Below are 16,297 nucleotides of genomic sequence, written 5' to 3'. Positions count from 1 at the left end.
TGACGGCACTTTGATTTAATATCACATTTAATTTGTTATCCTACAAAGTCAGAAAATACAAATAATCCTCATTACTTAACCAAGAACATTCAATTTGCGCCATGGATTATCTTTTCCATCATTTCCTGCAGTCACAGGAGAGAAGATTTTCTGCTGTGTAAACCTTAATGACTCTTTATTAAATTCTAGTGGTACTCTTCCAACTTCTCCGCAAAATCGATTCTTCAATATCTGGAACAATTTCAACGAATTGTTGTATTAATAAAATTATTAACAGGTCAGGACAGTTCATTTGTGCCGAAGCACCCCCCAAAAAAACAGCCCTTAAAGGTTTAACTGACAAGTCAGAGTGCAATTATCACCGCTATAGCAACAGAAATTGAAGGATGTGATTATGTACCTTCAAAAACAAACCACCCTTGCTTTCCCTATAGTCTTGTAGCATGAGGACATTGTCAGCTTCTTGCGTAGCTTTTGCACCTCCGAATACAGAGTTAAGGCCAAGATGCTCGCCAGGCCGTTCTTTCCGAGGATGAATGACTAGTGTTACATGGCAGTTGTGAAGAGTTGCAAAGCTACGAAAGGCAGCAATAATATTGTCTTGTCTCCAAAATCGATCCACACCACTGGAATCCTCACTTACACCCATCATAAACTGAACAGTGTCTATTATGACATGTCCAATGTCATAAACATATTGAGCATGCTCCAAAACCTGATAAAAGTGAATCAGGACAAATCAGTTCACCAGTTTAACATATCCATAGCCAAATTATTGAAACAAATTTGATGAGAAAATCCTTCTTGTTACCTGCATAACTTTTTCAAGAGAATGCTGGCCATGTAATTTCATAAAATACATGGGTAATTTCTCTAACTTGTCAGCAAACTCATCAAAACGACCCATGTGGTCATGAAGTGGTAATCCAGCCAATTGAGTAAGCAGAGTGCGAGCTAATCTATGATTTGGTATTTCAAAACTACCCCACAAAGTATTTACCTGTAATATAATTTAACAAATTAATTTGTTTACAATCATAACATTTCTTAACATGCTCCCTTGCTTCCTCTTCTGATAAATAGTGCTGCTTGGTCATAAAGTCCACACCTACCCCTTGCTCAGCCAGATCAAGGGAGTACTGGCTCATCAAAGTAGTCTTTCCACTTCCAGTAGATCCCGAAAGGACAGTCAGTTCACCTCTCCTGAAACCTTTCAATAAGTTATTTAGCTGGGGAAAGCATCTCCATTTGATTCCTTCAACCTGTAATATCAGATGTGTAGTTAACATAAATAGAGAGACAGAAACGATGTACCTGCTAACTGACAGCAACTTACCTTTCCAATGTTTGAAAGCTCAGACATAACTTCTGCTCGTAAACTTTTGAAAGAAGTGACATCTTCGACATGCAATGGTCTTGCATCAGATAATATTGAGACCAAATTCTCAGAATTTTCAAACGCATTCATTGCACTGGGAATATTGGCATTGGGCCTAGGATTGAAGTAAGCATAAAAGAAGTCTACATTACACAAAGGAAACTCAAACCAAACACACTGCTGACAAAATGATTTGTTTTTCTCTACTTAATACAGTACAGAACTGATAGGAAACGAGAATTGGTGGAACAGAAACTTACTTAACGGCATAACACCGTTTAGGGTTGAGCTTTGCTGAAAAACAACGGATGGCATCCCATATGCCCACACAATTTCGAAACCAAAAAGTAATTTTGGAATAATTTTCAAGCATTGGCAATATCTCAATGGGCAACATACTAATGCCTGTGACAATACAAACAAAACTTCTTAAAGTTCCTACATTGACAACAAATCTTCAAAATAAGACAAAAAATTAGGATTATCATAACCATGTGGTAGACAAATAATATGACTATTAGTTCCAGACGTTGCCAATGCTAGAGCATCTACAATAGATATGACCAATACTGCAGAACTGATGGCTTTGGCATGTTTATTTGATTGTTTATTTAAATTCAGTCTTTCTGGGTAAAATGTGATGAGACCAGAATGTTCAGCACCCAGCAATGTAGTTTCTTCTCCTGAATCTCTACAGAGCACTCGGTAACCTGTGGGAGGAAACCATGTCATAAAAGTATTTTTCATTTAACTTAATAACAGATAGGATGAGCTTTGTGTACGCTTACCAGCAATAACATTATCGATAGACCGAAAAGGGAAAAACATTGAGGCTGTTGTGGAGTCCACTAGAGCTCCAATCTGCTTGAGAACAGCACAACTTCCATTCTAAATAAAAAATTAAATACCAGTCATTTTTTTTTTAGGAAAAGAAAATTTACATGTTTATTAAGCCTAGGAGAAAAAGAAGGAATAACGTTCTCTTAACTTACAGGCAGACTAAACTGTTGAACTAGTTTGTTAATCTCATCATCTGATTTGGAATCAAGAGCGCAGAGACTTTCTTTGAGCGTAAGCTCTTTGGGATATGGCTTAATACCATTCAGAGGTGATTTAAGATCCAATAACTCATCTTTCTTCATTCCTTTCTTGGCCATAACGTAAAACTTCCGTAATGATGTCCACTCACCATAATTCTTACATTTGACACAGGTAAAGAATCCTGAAATCATCATTGTTGTTGGTAAAAATTATGCTTAAATTTATTACAATAAATGCCGACAATGCCGTCATTCACAAATAGATACGAGCAAAGATTAATATTTTATTATGATTCCAGCATAAGGAGATGTTAGAAATTATGCTTAAATTTATTACAATAAATGCCGACAATGCCGTCATTCACAAATAGATACGAGCAAAGATTAATATTTTATTATGATTCCAGCATAAGGAGATGTTAGAAATAACATTTTAAAAATACCTGTTGTTTTGTTTATGTAGAGATTACCCGGCGATTTTAAGGAGCAGAGTTTACATTCTGATTGAACACAAGTATATCCGTCCACATATAACAAATCCATCTCGGTAAGCACCTTTTTGAAATCATTAGTGCTGGGATTTTCGGGTACTGAGCAAACAACTTTGCTGAAGTGACGAACTCCACTTTTACCACGAGCTATAGCGCGCAAAAACCGCCGCGGCACTTCCATTGTCCAGATAATGCTTCAATTTGAAGCTAAAGCAAGCTAAACCAGGCTTAATTGAAATGTTTTTTCATAGTACAGGTGAAAGTGAACAAGTGTTCATTTCAAGTCGAAAACTACTTTGTCAATTTTAACATCTTCATTTGCAGACAGTATTTTTAAGTGATTGTGAACAAAAGCACGCGCGCCCTCCCGCACTTCTTTTAGACTGTAACATTCTCATATTTGAGAATTACCAAGAGAACAAAATGTTCTCATATCACACCTTCTAGCTTTCTGCTACTGCTGTTTTTCGGAGATCGTTAGAAGTGAAAGAAATCACGAAAAGGAGGAAAGAGCGAAACACCCATAGGTTTTTTAGAGGTAAAGAAAATCGTGTTGTGTTTGAATTTACTGTCCATCCACCTTTCTTCGAATTTCATCTATTTTTTGATGTGAGGACCTGAAAACCGATAATTAATCATTATGTAATATTAGGTGTTAACGTGTATTTACCCCGTAAATCATCGAATAATCCACTTCATATTTCGTTCTGCGCCTACTACTGCTGTAGGACTAATCAAAACTTCAGTTGCAAGTGTCATTGAAGTGTTTTGTGTGTCTAACACTTCTTGGAAACTTAAGCTTGTCATAGTCTAAGGTTATGTTCTACTACCCTTGCCCTTTTTAATCATTTAACTCTCCATGCTTGTCTTACAGGACCATCTATGTCCGGGATTCCTTTCGGCTGGGCCCTACAACGTTACTGGCCTTCAGTTGTATTCCCAGCTATCACAGTTTGGGCCATTTACGCCGACTGGTCTCACACTAGAGAGTGGAAAAATTCCCTTAAACTAAAAAGTTAGCAATTTTTTGCTTTCCATGTTACTAAAATGGCACATTTTTATCACTTCCCAAGTTTAATGTTTAATTCTGTTGCAGATGTCGATGACATGGCCAAAGTATCTGGGTAGCTACATCACGCTACAGAATGCATTTCGGATGACCCTCGCAGCCCTCATTCCTGCTGTTGCAAAAATGTATGAAGACTCTGAAGTAGCAAGGCTCACCAGGTTTCGGGACCGGTCTGCCATGTTTGGCAGACCACCTCCACCTCCTGGTGTTGAAGAAATTCCATCATGGTAACACTTATGTTACATGGCTAGTTTGAATAAACTTCTCAGTTGCAACTGCATTTGTTTTTTATTTTTGAGTTCAATTTCTAAAAGGAAATTTGCATGTTCTGTTCCAAATCTTTGTATAGAGAAGGCTTGCATACCAATCCAATAACATTTTATTTTGATCAATCCAAACCAATAATGTACAAGTATAGTATGCAGTACAATGAAATCATTTCTCAAGAATACCATCATTTTGAATAATTTACTTCCATTTGTACTGCTTTGTTTCAAAGTAAAAAAATGTAGCATGCATATCGAGAAAACAAATTTACTGGACAAATCCTCATGTACAACTGTCTACAAAAGACGTACCAAAATGAGAAATCCCAGAAATGTCAATTTCACCATATTTCCATCCACGTCAAATCAAGCTGGGAAGCTATGACTATAGAAACGACTGCTATTTGTCTACTATCACGTTTTAGTTGTCAAAATGTACATGACTGGGAGCAAACACAAGAACATTTGGTAGTCAACACAAAATGTTCTCAAGTTGTAAAAAATAATGTGTTCAGGGGTAATTAGGGTGTAGCTGAAAATATACAGCCGTCTTTGAAAATTGTGATTTACCAAGAAATAAAATCACACCTCAAGTCCTTACTAAAAAGCTACAGGCAACTGAATAATAGGCTTAAATGTACACAGTAAAACATACAGACCAACAGGTTTTACTGTAGTTTTGGTCCAGAGCAGAACATAGAAAGAAAGGATCCTCCAAACACATTATTGATCAATAAACAAGCAGTGAAGTGCCATTCAAGAAGTCTCCTTTACTTCCCATGTTCTTTATTAAAATAAAAAGATGAATGTGTAGGCATTGAATTTGACCCACTACATTAATTGATTTATCTCTTCATTACTTAGAATACAAATATGCACATTTAATGTACAAGTGAGTGATTTAAAGGGAGATGATTCTGTGAGTGTCAGAATAAAGGTCAAGGCAACCTTGGCCTTGATGCTGACAAGCACCATACATACACACACGCACATTCTCACACATGCATACACATACAACACTAATGTTGAGCAGATAGTTTCCTTTCTTTCAACTCAAGCTAGGCACAAGATGGAATATCAGCTGAAGTCAGTGTCGTTGGTTAATGACACGAAAGAGCTTCTGCTTCAGTACAAAAGGTTTTATTTGTATTTTGCTCACAATGATTTAACTTCTTTAATGACTTAATCAAGGTCGTAATAATAAGACTCATCGGTACACATTTCATATTTCAATAGAGCAAATAAAATAGTCCCAACTACAAAGTAACATTAAAGCTACACCTTTTCACAAAAGCAAGTGTTTATGACTTGCATGGCAGTCAGGTCTTGGTTGCTCAACAATTAGAAGTCAATGACAGTCTAAATGCCACAATCAACATTTCATGTGAAAAACAAAAGTGAAGATCACTTCACTTTCACCACATGCAATTATTAAGATAAACCAAACTGAGTTCATTGAAATTAAAATAATAATCCTAAGGTATTTATTGAATGTGAACTGCATCAAACCAAGCACTTACTCCACTGACAGAAAAAATTATAGTTTGGTTTACTTTATTCAATAATTTTGATGCTTGAACAGAAGCATGTACAAGACCCAAAAAGTATCAGTTAAAATGAGAGGGCAGGCGCAACAAAAAGTTACAAGGGAAAGGATACCAAGTTTCCTTCCATTATTCCACACCAACACCAGGCAACCTTGGGACACGGACAATAGTGAATCCCTTTGTGCCATCAGGTCCTTTAGGCTGTCGTAAAACTGTAAGCTTTGGACCAGTATCATCTACTGATGTTGTTCGCAAGCGGCTAATCAGGCGCTCTGGTCTTTGAGTATTTTCACTGTTACAAAAGAAAAGGCAGAAAACAATCAAAATTTGACATGACACACTTGATTAAAAATATTATTGCAGCTTGGCTATATTTTAACACCTACCACACTTTGGTGACATTGCAAGCGGATGATTTGCCTGTGCGATGATTTGTGACAAGGACAAAGTCTACTGTGTCTCCGGCCTGCAAGGTAGCATTTTCCTTAACCTCTGACATGTGGAAGAAAAGTTTTTTGCCTTCTTCAACTTCATATGCTAGGAAACCAAATAGCCCTAAAAAATGGAAAGTTACAATAGGAACAGAATGAGTAAGTTGTAATGGAATATAAAGAAACAATGTAAAAAAAGACCCCTTTTACAATGACATACCTTTAACAGAATCTACAGTGGCCCGTCGCTTCTTTCTAATAGCAGCAACATTGGCTGCCCGACCTTGGCTGTCCACTTGGAAATTAACAGGGTCACCAACTTGTAGCAACTCTCTCTTGTTTGTGAGGCTTGTTATACCAAATTCATATTCTGCACCCTTCTCTCCTTCTGTAAGTTAATATTGACATACATAAAAAAAATACATGAAGGTTCAGAAGAAATTGAATCACAATTGAGGTTTTTAATGTATGCATTACCTGTTTCTGTACTAGCTTCAATAAGACCAGCATATTGATCCTGCTCTGGGTTAACTGACCGCAGGGGCCTGACTACCTTCCCATCCAAAACATCAGGGAGCACTGTTGGAGCTTTCAGAGTGCCTTTCGGTAAGACTTTGACATTCTCGGCAGACATGCAAGTACCTGATGTGCCTCTAATGTTCAATGTGAATTCAACTTCAAAACCAAGTTCAAGTTTATTGGCATCTCCATCAAGGTTACTGGAAAACAAAGGATAGATTAAATAATAAATCAATCAATTACATTTACTGTTAATAACACTACACAGGCAATATTCACCTAAAATGGAAGAACACTTCCATATCGTGAGCCAAGTTTTCAATAAAACCATAGCCATCTTTCAATGCAGCAATATACCCCTGGTGTAGTTGCCCATCACCTCGATCGCCGCTTGCCGCCCTCTGGCTGACACGAACGTTAATTGCTACCAATTCTTTATTACGCTTAACTTGAGCGATATCAAACTCCACCTTGGAATCAAAATTGGTTGAAGTATGAGCCTACATTTCAGTTCCAGTTAGCAGTTGGATGAAAGATTAGGATAATTACCTGATCTCCTACTTTCGGTAGACATTTGTGATCGCAGTCTTTTAAAGAATAGGAGATTGTCTTTTTTCCATCATTCACAGTGTATGTTATAGTTCCTGGATCAGTCTTATCATTAGACTGTCAAAGAAGGAGAAATTTGTGCTTAAACCGATTTTGACTGAAACTAATCAAGACCAAAAGTAAAATAAATACCTGGTTCTTAGATGGACTGCGTTGGTTCCAATAACCTGGTAAAACATCCTTTGTTACACTGCCACTGACATTCTGCTCCATCACATTTTCAAACTTGACAGTATGAGGAGACAAGTGCTTAATGCGAATTGCTCGCTGACGCATGTGGGAAAATGAGGAGGCTTGGTCCTGTGAAGAATTCAGAGACAAGTGACAAATGTTTTCCAAGAGCTGACAAGAACAATCAGGAAAATAAGAAATACCTGGATCATAGTGAACTCCACTTCATCACCAACAGACACATCTTTATCTACATTGAGTACCTCACTGAAATGGAAGAATAGTTTTGGTTCTCTTTCGACGCATCTCAAAAAACCATAGCCATCCTTCACTGCAGTCACAACCCCTTGCTCACGCCGTTCACCAGATACATTAAAGGATTCGTCGAGGAGGGAGATATCTGTTGCTCTTTTCAAACCGTCACGTCTATCAATGGCAAGCCGGAAACTAACCCAGTCACCATGTTTAAGCGTGAAGTCACCCTTCTGATCTTTGTCACCAAAAGCTACTTCAGACTCTGAATGATCTGCAGCACGGTATTTGATTCTACCAGGTAAAGGATCATTCTGATGCCTTACATTTTGACCTCTTTCTAAAGGCTTCAAAACTTGCCCCTTCATAATTTCATCATTAACATCCTCAAATATAATAGAGCCACGAGGGAGGACAGTTATATTGCAAGCAACTTCTTTGCCCTGATAGAAAAACATACTTAAATTAGATCACGGCTATCACAAAAAAAAGAGTAATTAGGAAAGTAAGAAAAAATTACAGAAAATGTTACATTAAATTTTAACATCTTACATTTCTTGTTTGAATTGTAAATTCAACATCATCCCCAAGCCTAATTTCTTCTTTGTTCTTAGATTCTGAGAAATGAAAGAATATTTCTTTCACTACATCAGCTCTTTCAATAAAACCAAAACTCTCCTTCATGGAACACACAACGCCCTGATATCTAACTGGGTGTGCAGGATTCTCCAAACGCACGTGTGAAGCTCCAAGGTTACCCCTGCCAAAATAGAACACAGTTAGTTGGGATTGAGTTGTTGGGCACCATTAAAGGTTGTAAAAGAACAGCTTTACACCATTATACCTTGGATTTGCTGCAATTTGAAAGCTGACTTTATCACCTGAACGTAGAGTTACATTTCCTTCAACATCATCTTTGTTGTAGGGCAGGAAAAAGCACTCCCCTCTATTTTCATAGCTGATTCGACCCTGAGTCTCTCCACCTTGTCCATCAGACCTTATTTCTGTAGTGACATTACCAGTAACGCGCTCTTCGCTCAAAACCTGCAAAATACCCAAGATGTGTGAATAGGTTGGATCTGGAGTGTAAACAAGCTAGAGATAATTTCATTATAGCACAAACCACTTCTGGTGCAATCTTGGTGATGAAACTAGCAATAGGTTTGCCAGTGCGTCGGTCATAGGTCATTTCAAATTCCACAGGATCACCAATTTTCAAATGTTCAATGTTTCCACTAAACTGGCTAAAGTGGAAGAAAAGGCGAGCTTGCCTTTCACAGCATTGAATGAAGCCATATGAATGCTGTAATGAAAAAGACAAAATAAAAAGAAAAAAGAAAGCATTTAAAAAGTCAAATAAGACTCTGTAATACTAAATAAAATTAAAGCAGTAGATGCGATAAGCTCACCAAAAGTTTTTCAATAATTCCAGTTTCCCTGGTAGCACTTTGATAAGCCCCATCCGAGTTATTCTGTTGTTGCTGCTGTTGCGACTGCTGTGGTTCTCGCTGGTCTCGCTCTCGTTCTCGTTCTCGCTCTCGCGGCTGTGATTGGTTAAAGCTGTTGGAGTTGCTGCTGCTGTTTGTGTTGTTGTCACCATTGAAGGATCCGTCATTTCCTTCCCTTCCTGTGAAAGTGCCAATGGGAAAGCTACTACCTCCACTTGAACCATAATTTTGTGGATAGTGGTTGTAGTGGCCATGATTACTGCTTCCATTTGCACCATTGTTATAAGGTGATCCATTCGGAGATGATATTGACAGGGTCTTAAAGTCCAGAATTGCCGTGTCAGAGTCCATGGTTGACGGCTGGAAAGACTTCCACTGAGGATCGCTGGACATTGCGTGTTACAATAACTTGGGCTTAAAAGTAGCTTTATCACAGAACAGTTCTTTGTATACAAGACGTGACTGCTCAAAGTGCCGCACTTCGTGCGTAAAAGTACAACATACACAAAAACAACAAATCAGCACTGAAGTGCTTTATCAGTCCAACACAAGTCTAATTAATTTGACATAGTTTCTTTTACGATGCAAAAAAAATTAACGCTACTGGCTTTAAAATTCATTTGTATTGTAAAAGAAAAGATGGAAAAAATCCTCAGATGTCCTCAATGCGTGCTGGGTGCGGATTGTGTTTGGCCTTTTAATACTTGATCGTTGCTTCAAGTTTCCTAGTCTAACAGTTACACAAGCTGAAACAAACAAAAACAAACACTCATTAATACAAAACTTTAATTTTCTTTCATGTCTCAACCACAGGGTGGATCAACTGGAGTTATGAAAAATAGATCTGCACATGAGATGGGTGTTTGAATAACCAAAATTTAAGGATAGTCTAGCCAGGAATTCAAAACATTCACACTGTTCCATAAAAATTTACAGGTGAATATAATTTAAGAAAAATATTGTGAAACAAGAGTAATTGAATAAAATTAAATTTCACAACATCATTAGAAAATCATTAGGGAAGGAAATCACATCAAGTTTCCAGCTGTAAACGGTTACCAAAGTTTAGCATCAAATATGAATTAATAATTCCATTAAGAGGGTGCATGGGACAAATTTTTGTTTCATAAATCATGTTTGATTGGTATGTCAAAATTAACCTAACAGGATTCAGTCGGCGGCGCAGTTTGTGATGAAGTCCATTATTTAAGTAAACATTGAACGAAATTAAAACTCACAAAATAGGACATATTTTGTCATTTTAGAAATTCTCGATAATAAAAGATATTTTTATCAGACCATTAAAATTTTAAGATGAATTACCGGACCGTTTACCGACCGGAGGCCTCTCACACTCGAGCTCTTTCGCTACAGGACGTCGAGTTATGACATAGACCAATCGTTTACAAGCTAGTTTTGAATGCCGATGCGGCCTAAATTAAATTCTAGCCTGACTCAAGCCAAGTATCACAGTTCCAGACTCGTGAGGTTCCTGTTAAAAGATAGACAGCCGCAAGAGCCGCAAGCTCGAAAGTGTGTAGACTTGGGAGGTTTAGAACTGGTGAAACAAAGGAGGCCACGCAAAAGAAGTCACTTTAATGTGCTATGGTTCATTTAAACAAATTTGGCTTCTGGCCAGCCCGCTCTTTACTGACAATTCAGACTTCTACTACGAACAGTTATTAGTGATCATCTGTAATTTACCAATTCAGCTGAAGAAAAAAAAAAGAGTGGCGCTTAGCCTAGACTGGTTCAGGAATCACTTTAGGCCTATGCACCCACAAAAGGATTCGAATGATGTTCAGCCCATCGCGTTCAGCAGGGTCCATAGTATCTCTACTAAACGCTTCAAGGACGTCGAAATGCGAACACGGGGAGAAACACTTACAAAATGGCCAGAATTAGTGAGCAATTGAAATGTCTGACTCACCACGACACAGCACAGCACTGACGACATGCCGCCATTTTGAATGTCAACAGACATCAGCGGCGGAACAGCGGCGAGCGGCGGCAGCACGACTCCTGCAAGGCGCAAAGGTAGGCAACACAGCGAGCAGTACAGCCAACTTCAGTTAGTTCCGCCAAGTGCATTCTCAGTTGTTGCCATCTATTGCAAGGCGGTGAACGCGGCGGCTTTGGTTTTGGTTTTGGTGCGATCGTCGTCAGTGCGTTCCGTTTTTGAAAAGTGTTGTTTCTGATCTCGGTTCTTCCTTGCTACTACCGTCTAAGTGAAAACGGATCGACAATGAGTAACAAAGCTCACCCCCCAGAATTGAAAAAGTGAGTAGTGTGTCTTATATATTTTGTTGTTAATCCTCGCACACCGGTACCTCATTGCGTTCCGCTGGTTTAATCTTTGTTTACTTCGACCTTTTAGATTTATTTAATGCCCTAAACATTGTTTTACTTATGTCTTGTGCTCTGTGTCCGCCCCAAGTAACGCTACTAAGCCCACTACTGTACCCTCTCTATTCCTGGTCCATTATGCATTTGGAGGTTAACAACACCTCTATCGGCCCTGCACAAAGTTTTCGTGTAGTCCAGCCATACCAACAACTGCCAACATCTTGTGATCATTTCCATTGAAAATTTTGTTTTTATCTTTTTCAGATATATGGACAAGAAATTATCATGTATGTATAAGTTGGAGCATCAACGTGTTAAAATATCAAGTCAAATTAAACTTCTTACAGATTTACTATACAAGGTGGATTCACAACAGAAACGCTCTCAGTATATAATTAAAAAAAAATAATTGTGATGCTACCGTCAAGAAAGCACAAGAGAGCTCTTTTACCCCTTAGTCTGGCTTGGCGTATTTGATTGTGAATCCATCCTCATGTTTCTGCTTTTTAATCTATTTATGTTTCCTTAATATTTTAGTGAAGCTGAATGGTGGGAGGCATGTCATTGGGTTCCTGAGAGGCTTCGACCCATTCATGAACTTCGTTGTTGATGAAACTGTTGAGGTCTGCAAGGATGGAACTAAAAAGGATATTGGCATGGTGGTATGTTTCATGTATTTATATTTCTAGTTCTTAGCATGTTTTGCACTTACTCTTAAACTACTATTGACACAATTTTGTTTGTTCCAGGTGATCAGAGGAAATAGTATCATCATGTTAGAATCACTGGATAGAATATAGGTTCATCAATTTATAACTACAATGTAAATACAATATCGCTATCTGCATTTTCTGATCCGTAAAATGTGTACAATTCCATCTGTTGTGATTGATTTTGTGATCTCATTGTTCTCATTCAAATTTAATACCACAGATTTACTCAGAAAACTTTTCTTTAGTGGAATGATACAAAAGCATTTTTCTTATTTACTTAATCATATCAACTCATGCTTGCTACCTTGTGTACAATTTTTCAATAAATAATTTTGTGTAAGATGTACTTATTTTTGTTTTCTTAAGTTGTTGGTGGTAGCTAGGCTAAACTGAAACTACCATGTTGAAACAATATCCTCAACACTTGTTAAGTGGGAAATTTACATGTCCTTTATTACTGATACATTAGTTGTACATGGTGTACATTGTATGTTACATACTGTGGAGCTGGAATCTACAAAATTGGAAGTCATTGTTTCTCTTCAAAATTCCTCAAACTATTTTTTTTTCTCTCCAGCTCATCCTATTCTGAAACAGAAAGAAATCACAATGATTTTCCTATCGAGAAACTGTAATCATATTTACAGGCATACATTTAAAGCGAAACTCACATTTCTCTGCAGAGAGAGGATACACGAAGGTAGTGGCGTTATCCCGCCCCGTTTCGCTTTGAGCGACGCAGGTAAAGACACCCATGTCGCTCCAGCGGACCTTGAGGATCATCAGGGACCCGTTAGGGAGGATCTGTAAGCATACCTTAGGTTAGTGCCAGTGGTCAATTTATTCCATCACATCGAGGTGAACCCATAGGATTCGACACCGCGCCTCTTTCTAATCCACCGTACTGAAAAATTCCACGTTATATTTAAAACTACAAAAATACAACTGTGACCAAATGTTTGTCACTTCGTGTGTGTGTGTGTTTTTTTTTGTCCATGTAACATTTTTTTTTGCAGTGTCTTGAAAGTGGCGTGGGGCTTCAGCTTTAACTATGATGTGACCATGACCAACCACTAGGTCTTTATCGCCCGTCTGTTCCACGTGCCTTGTAACGGTTGCGGCGAGCGCCCGGCCCGCTTGGCGCGATGAGCTGGTTGTTGTTGTCCTTCCAGAAGACGGCGGGCCTAGGGCTGCCCTCAGCGCTGCAGGGCAGGGTGATGTCCGTCCCCGACACGTCCATGACGAACGAGGCGAAGTTTGTGATGCGGGGGGGCGTGGCGATCCCAGAGTGCTGGCAGGCCGACAGCAGAGCCGACAGGTTGCGCACGCCGTCCGCTGCAACGCGACTTACAATCAATCCTCGGCAATCTATACCAGCAGGTGGCTGACTCACCCCGCTGTAGCGGGCGGGTTGCCTACCCGCTCGGCCCGTAAGGCCCTTGTGGTCAGGGGCGATAGGCAAGCCCGCCCGCCTGCGTGTGGTACTGCAGTATTATAGAAAGGTGCAAATGGCCACTTTAGGGGACCACAAATCAAAACGGAATTTACAATTTGCACCCAGATTGCATGATTGGGTCGGATTGCACATATTCAATTCGTGATTATCCAAAATCGAGCACGCTAATGAGCATGTAAGGGCACACTGCGTTTCGAATAATCATTTCATCCTCGTAGAGATCCAGGCTACTAGCGTGAGCTGGACTTGTTTTTTGTTACACGCCCCTTGTAGCACATATCGTTCTTAGAACGTTTACGGGACCTTCAGGGAACCAAAAGAGCGTTCTCAGAACGTTGTCTGAATGTTTGGTGCTACAAGGGCCGCGATGCGCGATGGGGTAGACATGAAAGTGGAGCCATTTTCAGTCGCCAAAGACCACAGCTGCCACCCTTGGGCCAGACCCCCTCCGTCAAAGGGCGGCGAGGCACTGAGAATGTTTTTGCTAAACTTTTACTAGAATTCTGCGATATTTAAGTTGGAGGAAATCATTGACGTTCTCGGAACATCTGCGCGCTGTTTGTCGGGCCGCCACCGACTCCCCCGCTGCCCAGACACAGTCAAGGTTTTGCTCCATGGGTGGCCTCGGGGTGGGGACGAGGGTGGCTGCCGGCTGCCCGGCCCGGGGACAGGCAACCCGAACAAGAAGCCCCAGCAACGAGAGAGTGAATCAAAGCAGCCGGTTGTGAAAGCGAAGGGGTCCAGTCTGAGGAGGGGCTGCCCTCCACGCGGAATGTTTTTTTTTCTCCCTTTCGGAATTCGTAGACGTTGGCTATCATGGCATATGCATATTATCTCTAACTTTCCCGGCTAGGCATATACCTCCTAATAGGACCGTAAAAAGTCGCACATTTTGTAACGCGGCGCAGTAGTTTTCATGCGCGTGAGACATGTCGAACTCACCCTCGACGTAGACGGTGGCGGGCGGCGACACGTCGGCGTCGGTGCCGGACACGGCCGCGCACGAGTACAGGCCCCGGTGCACGGGCAGGGCGCAGTCGATGACGAGTCGCGAGGTGACCTTGGCGATGCCCGACTCGAGCGGCACCACGTTGGACGTGACCTTGGTCAGGCCCGAGCCCAGGCCGTTGAGCGCCTCGGCCGACAGCAGGTTGTTGAGGGACTTGGCCTCGTCCATGCCCTGGCCGATGGGCTGGCCGTCCCGGAGCCACTGTATGGTGGGCGGCGGGCCACCGAAGGCCTCGCACTCCAACTCGAGGCGCTCGCCCATGCGCACCTCCTGCGCCGGCGGGCTGACAGCCGTCACCTGCAGCGAGCGGTGCGCGAGCCCGCCGCGGCCTACACACACCAAACATCAACGCACCCTCGTCTGCAATTCTGGTTCTTCAAAATATGTTTGAAACAATTATCACCACCTCCCCGAAACAAACGGTTAGTATGGCTTGTCGCCTTTGTCGCTTACCTGCAGCTCCGTCTGGTATTCCACCTAGTCCCATCTGAATAGGAAGCAAAGGGTTACGAATTAGAGGGGAAGGAGGAGAGGCGGGGGAGTTTTGGGAGAGGGATAGAGAAAGAACGATATCAGCAAGCGATGTACAGGGAAAGCAGACTCACCGGCGGCTCGAGCCTGTTGGAGAGGTGCATCTTGGGGAAGTGGCAGTCGGCTAGGCGGAGGAAGGCTCCCAGGAAGGCCGCGCCCAGGAACACTCGAACGGCGGGCGACATCATCTGGCGGCCAGAAAGAACACGGGTGCTTAAGGGAAGGAAGGCCTTTCATCGCGTTCTCACATAAATCCTCAAACTACCCGAGCCTCGTCCATCAGAGGAGGTGCTGCTGAAACGTTGAGAAAATCACGAGTCGGGCCTCTGCCATTATGGCAGTGCTCCAGCACCAAAGAAGAAGACGCACGGCGGGGACCTTGAACTCGAGGGGTTCGGGTCGTGCGAGCTGCGACGCCGGGCCGACGACGCCCCGGCTGACGCAAGCGAACAGTGCGTACAATGCGGTGTGCTCGAAGCCCTGCTGTAGCAGCGCGGCACCCGGGCGCGCGTCGGCCCTTGAAGCCCCGGGCGCGGGTGCGGGGCCGGGCCTCGGGCCGGGCGCCTGGCGGAGCGTGGGTAGGCCGCGGCACGCACGCCTGTCCGCCGCGTGGCCTACCCTCCGATCCGCAGGCTGAGTCCCGGTGGCGGCGGCCGCTGCTCCGCGCGCTCTGCTGCTGGGAGGGGAGGATGCGGCGTGGTGCGAGTTTCTTGGGGGCCGCCTTGTGGCCCGCCGGCCTGCTGACACGTCGGAGACGCCCTTGCACCGACCTTGTGTGGCGGAGAGGGCGAGGTACAATTGATGCCATGCGACGAGACTACTGAAGGGGATGGCGCCTATGGCTCCGCCCCCGCCCCACCACTGCGCGTGTGGCGTCGTGTGCTTCGCGTTATCGTTGCAGGAAAGAGAACTGCTACCGCTTTGCTCTCGGGTCGGGGAAAGAAGTGGCCAAAGTGCCTTGCGTCCGTTTCCCCGAAGCAGTGTGGTGGTGTGCTGGTCGGGGCGAGGGGAAAAGGGGGGG

General features: G+C 42.1%; 4 protein-coding genes across 7 annotated transcripts in view; 1 reads left to right on the top strand and 3 right to left on the bottom strand.

Moving 5' to 3' along the window:
• LOC113210471 (mitochondrial DNA helicase) lies at nt 1-3,303 on the bottom strand. Its single transcript, XM_026428490.2, has 10 exons — nt 2,862-3,303; nt 2,371-2,600; nt 2,167-2,266; nt 1,870-2,088; nt 1,639-1,783; nt 1,337-1,493; nt 1,113-1,262; nt 812-1,000; nt 401-715; nt 1-231 (listed from the first exon to the last, which is right to left on the bottom strand). The coding sequence occupies exons 1-10, from the start codon at nt 3,088-3,090 to the stop codon at nt 76-78; spliced, it is 1,890 nt and encodes a 629-aa protein (XP_026284275.1). The 5' UTR covers nt 3,091-3,303; the 3' UTR covers nt 1-75.
• A 1,036-nt stretch (nt 3,304-4,339) lies between these two features.
• LOC113210444 (cold shock domain-containing protein E1) lies at nt 4,340-11,304 on the bottom strand. 4 transcript variants are annotated; one of them, XM_026428469.2, is made up of 14 exons: nt 11,152-11,304; nt 9,497-9,967; nt 9,183-9,400; nt 8,897-9,076; nt 8,618-8,817; nt 8,326-8,533; nt 7,725-8,216; nt 7,483-7,650; nt 7,291-7,407; nt 7,021-7,211; nt 6,700-6,941; nt 6,443-6,610; nt 6,178-6,346; nt 4,340-6,083 (listed from the first exon to the last, which is right to left on the bottom strand). In XM_026428469.2, the coding sequence occupies exons 2-14, from the start codon at nt 9,612-9,614 to the stop codon at nt 5,918-5,920; spliced, it is 2,637 nt and encodes an 878-aa protein (XP_026284254.1). In that variant the 5' UTR covers nt 9,615-9,967; nt 11,152-11,304; the 3' UTR covers nt 4,340-5,917. The 4 variants fall into 4 exon arrangements, with proteins under 4 accessions (XP_026284254.1, XP_026284230.1, XP_026284242.1 ...); XM_026428445.2 differs by having other exon boundaries at nt 9,183-9,967; XM_026428457.2 differs by having other exon boundaries at nt 9,183-9,967; nt 11,110-11,187.
• A 10-nt stretch (nt 11,305-11,314) lies between these two features.
• Nucleotides 11,315-12,626, top strand: LOC113210577 (probable small nuclear ribonucleoprotein G). The gene is made up of 4 exons (XM_026428643.2): nt 11,315-11,501; nt 11,832-11,854; nt 12,105-12,229; nt 12,317-12,626. The coding sequence occupies exons 1-4, from the start codon at nt 11,467-11,469 to the stop codon at nt 12,365-12,367; spliced, it is 234 nt and encodes a 77-aa protein (XP_026284428.1). The 5' UTR covers nt 11,315-11,466; the 3' UTR covers nt 12,368-12,626.
• Nucleotides 12,231-16,297, bottom strand: part of LOC113210542 (neural/ectodermal development factor IMP-L2) — a 9,599-nt gene continuing 5,532 nt past the window's right edge. The window contains exons 2-7 of the mRNA XM_026428595.2: nt 15,351-15,464; nt 15,199-15,232; nt 14,679-15,074; nt 13,386-13,615; nt 12,952-13,084; nt 12,231-12,863 (exon numbers count right to left, since the gene is read on the bottom strand). Coding sequence (XP_026284380.1) covers nt 12,862-12,863; nt 12,952-13,084; nt 13,386-13,615; nt 14,679-15,074; nt 15,199-15,232; nt 15,351-15,464 — 909 coding nt within the window. The 3' untranslated portion in view covers nt 12,231-12,861. The remainder of the gene's footprint in view (nt 12,864-12,951; nt 13,085-13,385; nt 13,616-14,678; nt 15,075-15,198; nt 15,233-15,350; nt 15,465-16,297) is intronic.

Source organism: Frankliniella occidentalis, unplaced genomic scaffold, assembly GCF_000697945.3.
Source record: "Frankliniella occidentalis isolate FOCC.00 unplaced genomic scaffold, Focc_3.1 Scaffold177, whole genome shotgun sequence".
In the NCBI taxonomy this organism is placed as follows: Eukaryota; Metazoa; Arthropoda; class Insecta; order Thysanoptera; family Thripidae; genus Frankliniella; species Frankliniella occidentalis.
The sequence above is the reverse complement of the archived record's forward strand: the minus strand, read 5'-3'. Positions and strand labels throughout refer to the sequence as shown.

Excerpts from the sequence above, each read along its gene's own strand:
- LOC113210577 (XM_026428643.2), top strand. The coding sequence starts at position 11,467 with ATGAGTAACAAAGCTCACCCCCCAGAATTGAAAAA. Across the intron at positions 11,855-12,104 it reads TATGGACAAGAAATTATCAT|TGAAGCTGAATGGTGGGAGG; the intron begins GTATGTATAAGT and ends TTAATATTTTAG. Across the intron at positions 12,230-12,316 it reads AAAAGGATATTGGCATGGTG|GTGATCAGAGGAAATAGTAT; the intron begins GTATGTTTCATG and ends TGTTTGTTCCAG.
- LOC113210444 (XM_026428445.2), bottom strand. The coding sequence starts at position 9,614 with ATGTCCAGCGATCCTCAGTGGAAGTCTTTCCAGCCGTCAACCATGGAC. Across the intron at positions 6,942-7,020 it reads GAAGTGTTCTTCCATTTTAG|TAACCTTGATGGAGATGCCA; the intron begins GTGAATATTGCC and ends TTTGTTTTCCAG. Across the intron at positions 6,611-6,699 it reads TGAAGCTAGTACAGAAACAG|AAGGAGAGAAGGGTGCAGAA; the intron begins GTAATGCATACA and ends ATTAACTTACAG.
- LOC113210471 (XM_026428490.2), bottom strand. The coding sequence starts at position 3,090 with ATGGAAGTGCCGCGGCGGTTTTTGCGCGCTATAGCTCGTGGTAAAAGT. Across the intron at positions 1,784-1,869 it reads TATTATTTGTCTACCACATG|GCATTAGTATGTTGCCCATT; the intron begins GTTATGATAATC and ends GTATTGTCACAG. Across the intron at positions 232-400 it reads AGGGTGGTTTGTTTTTGAAG|ATATTGAAGAATCGATTTTG; the intron begins GTACATAATCAC and ends AAATTGTTCCAG.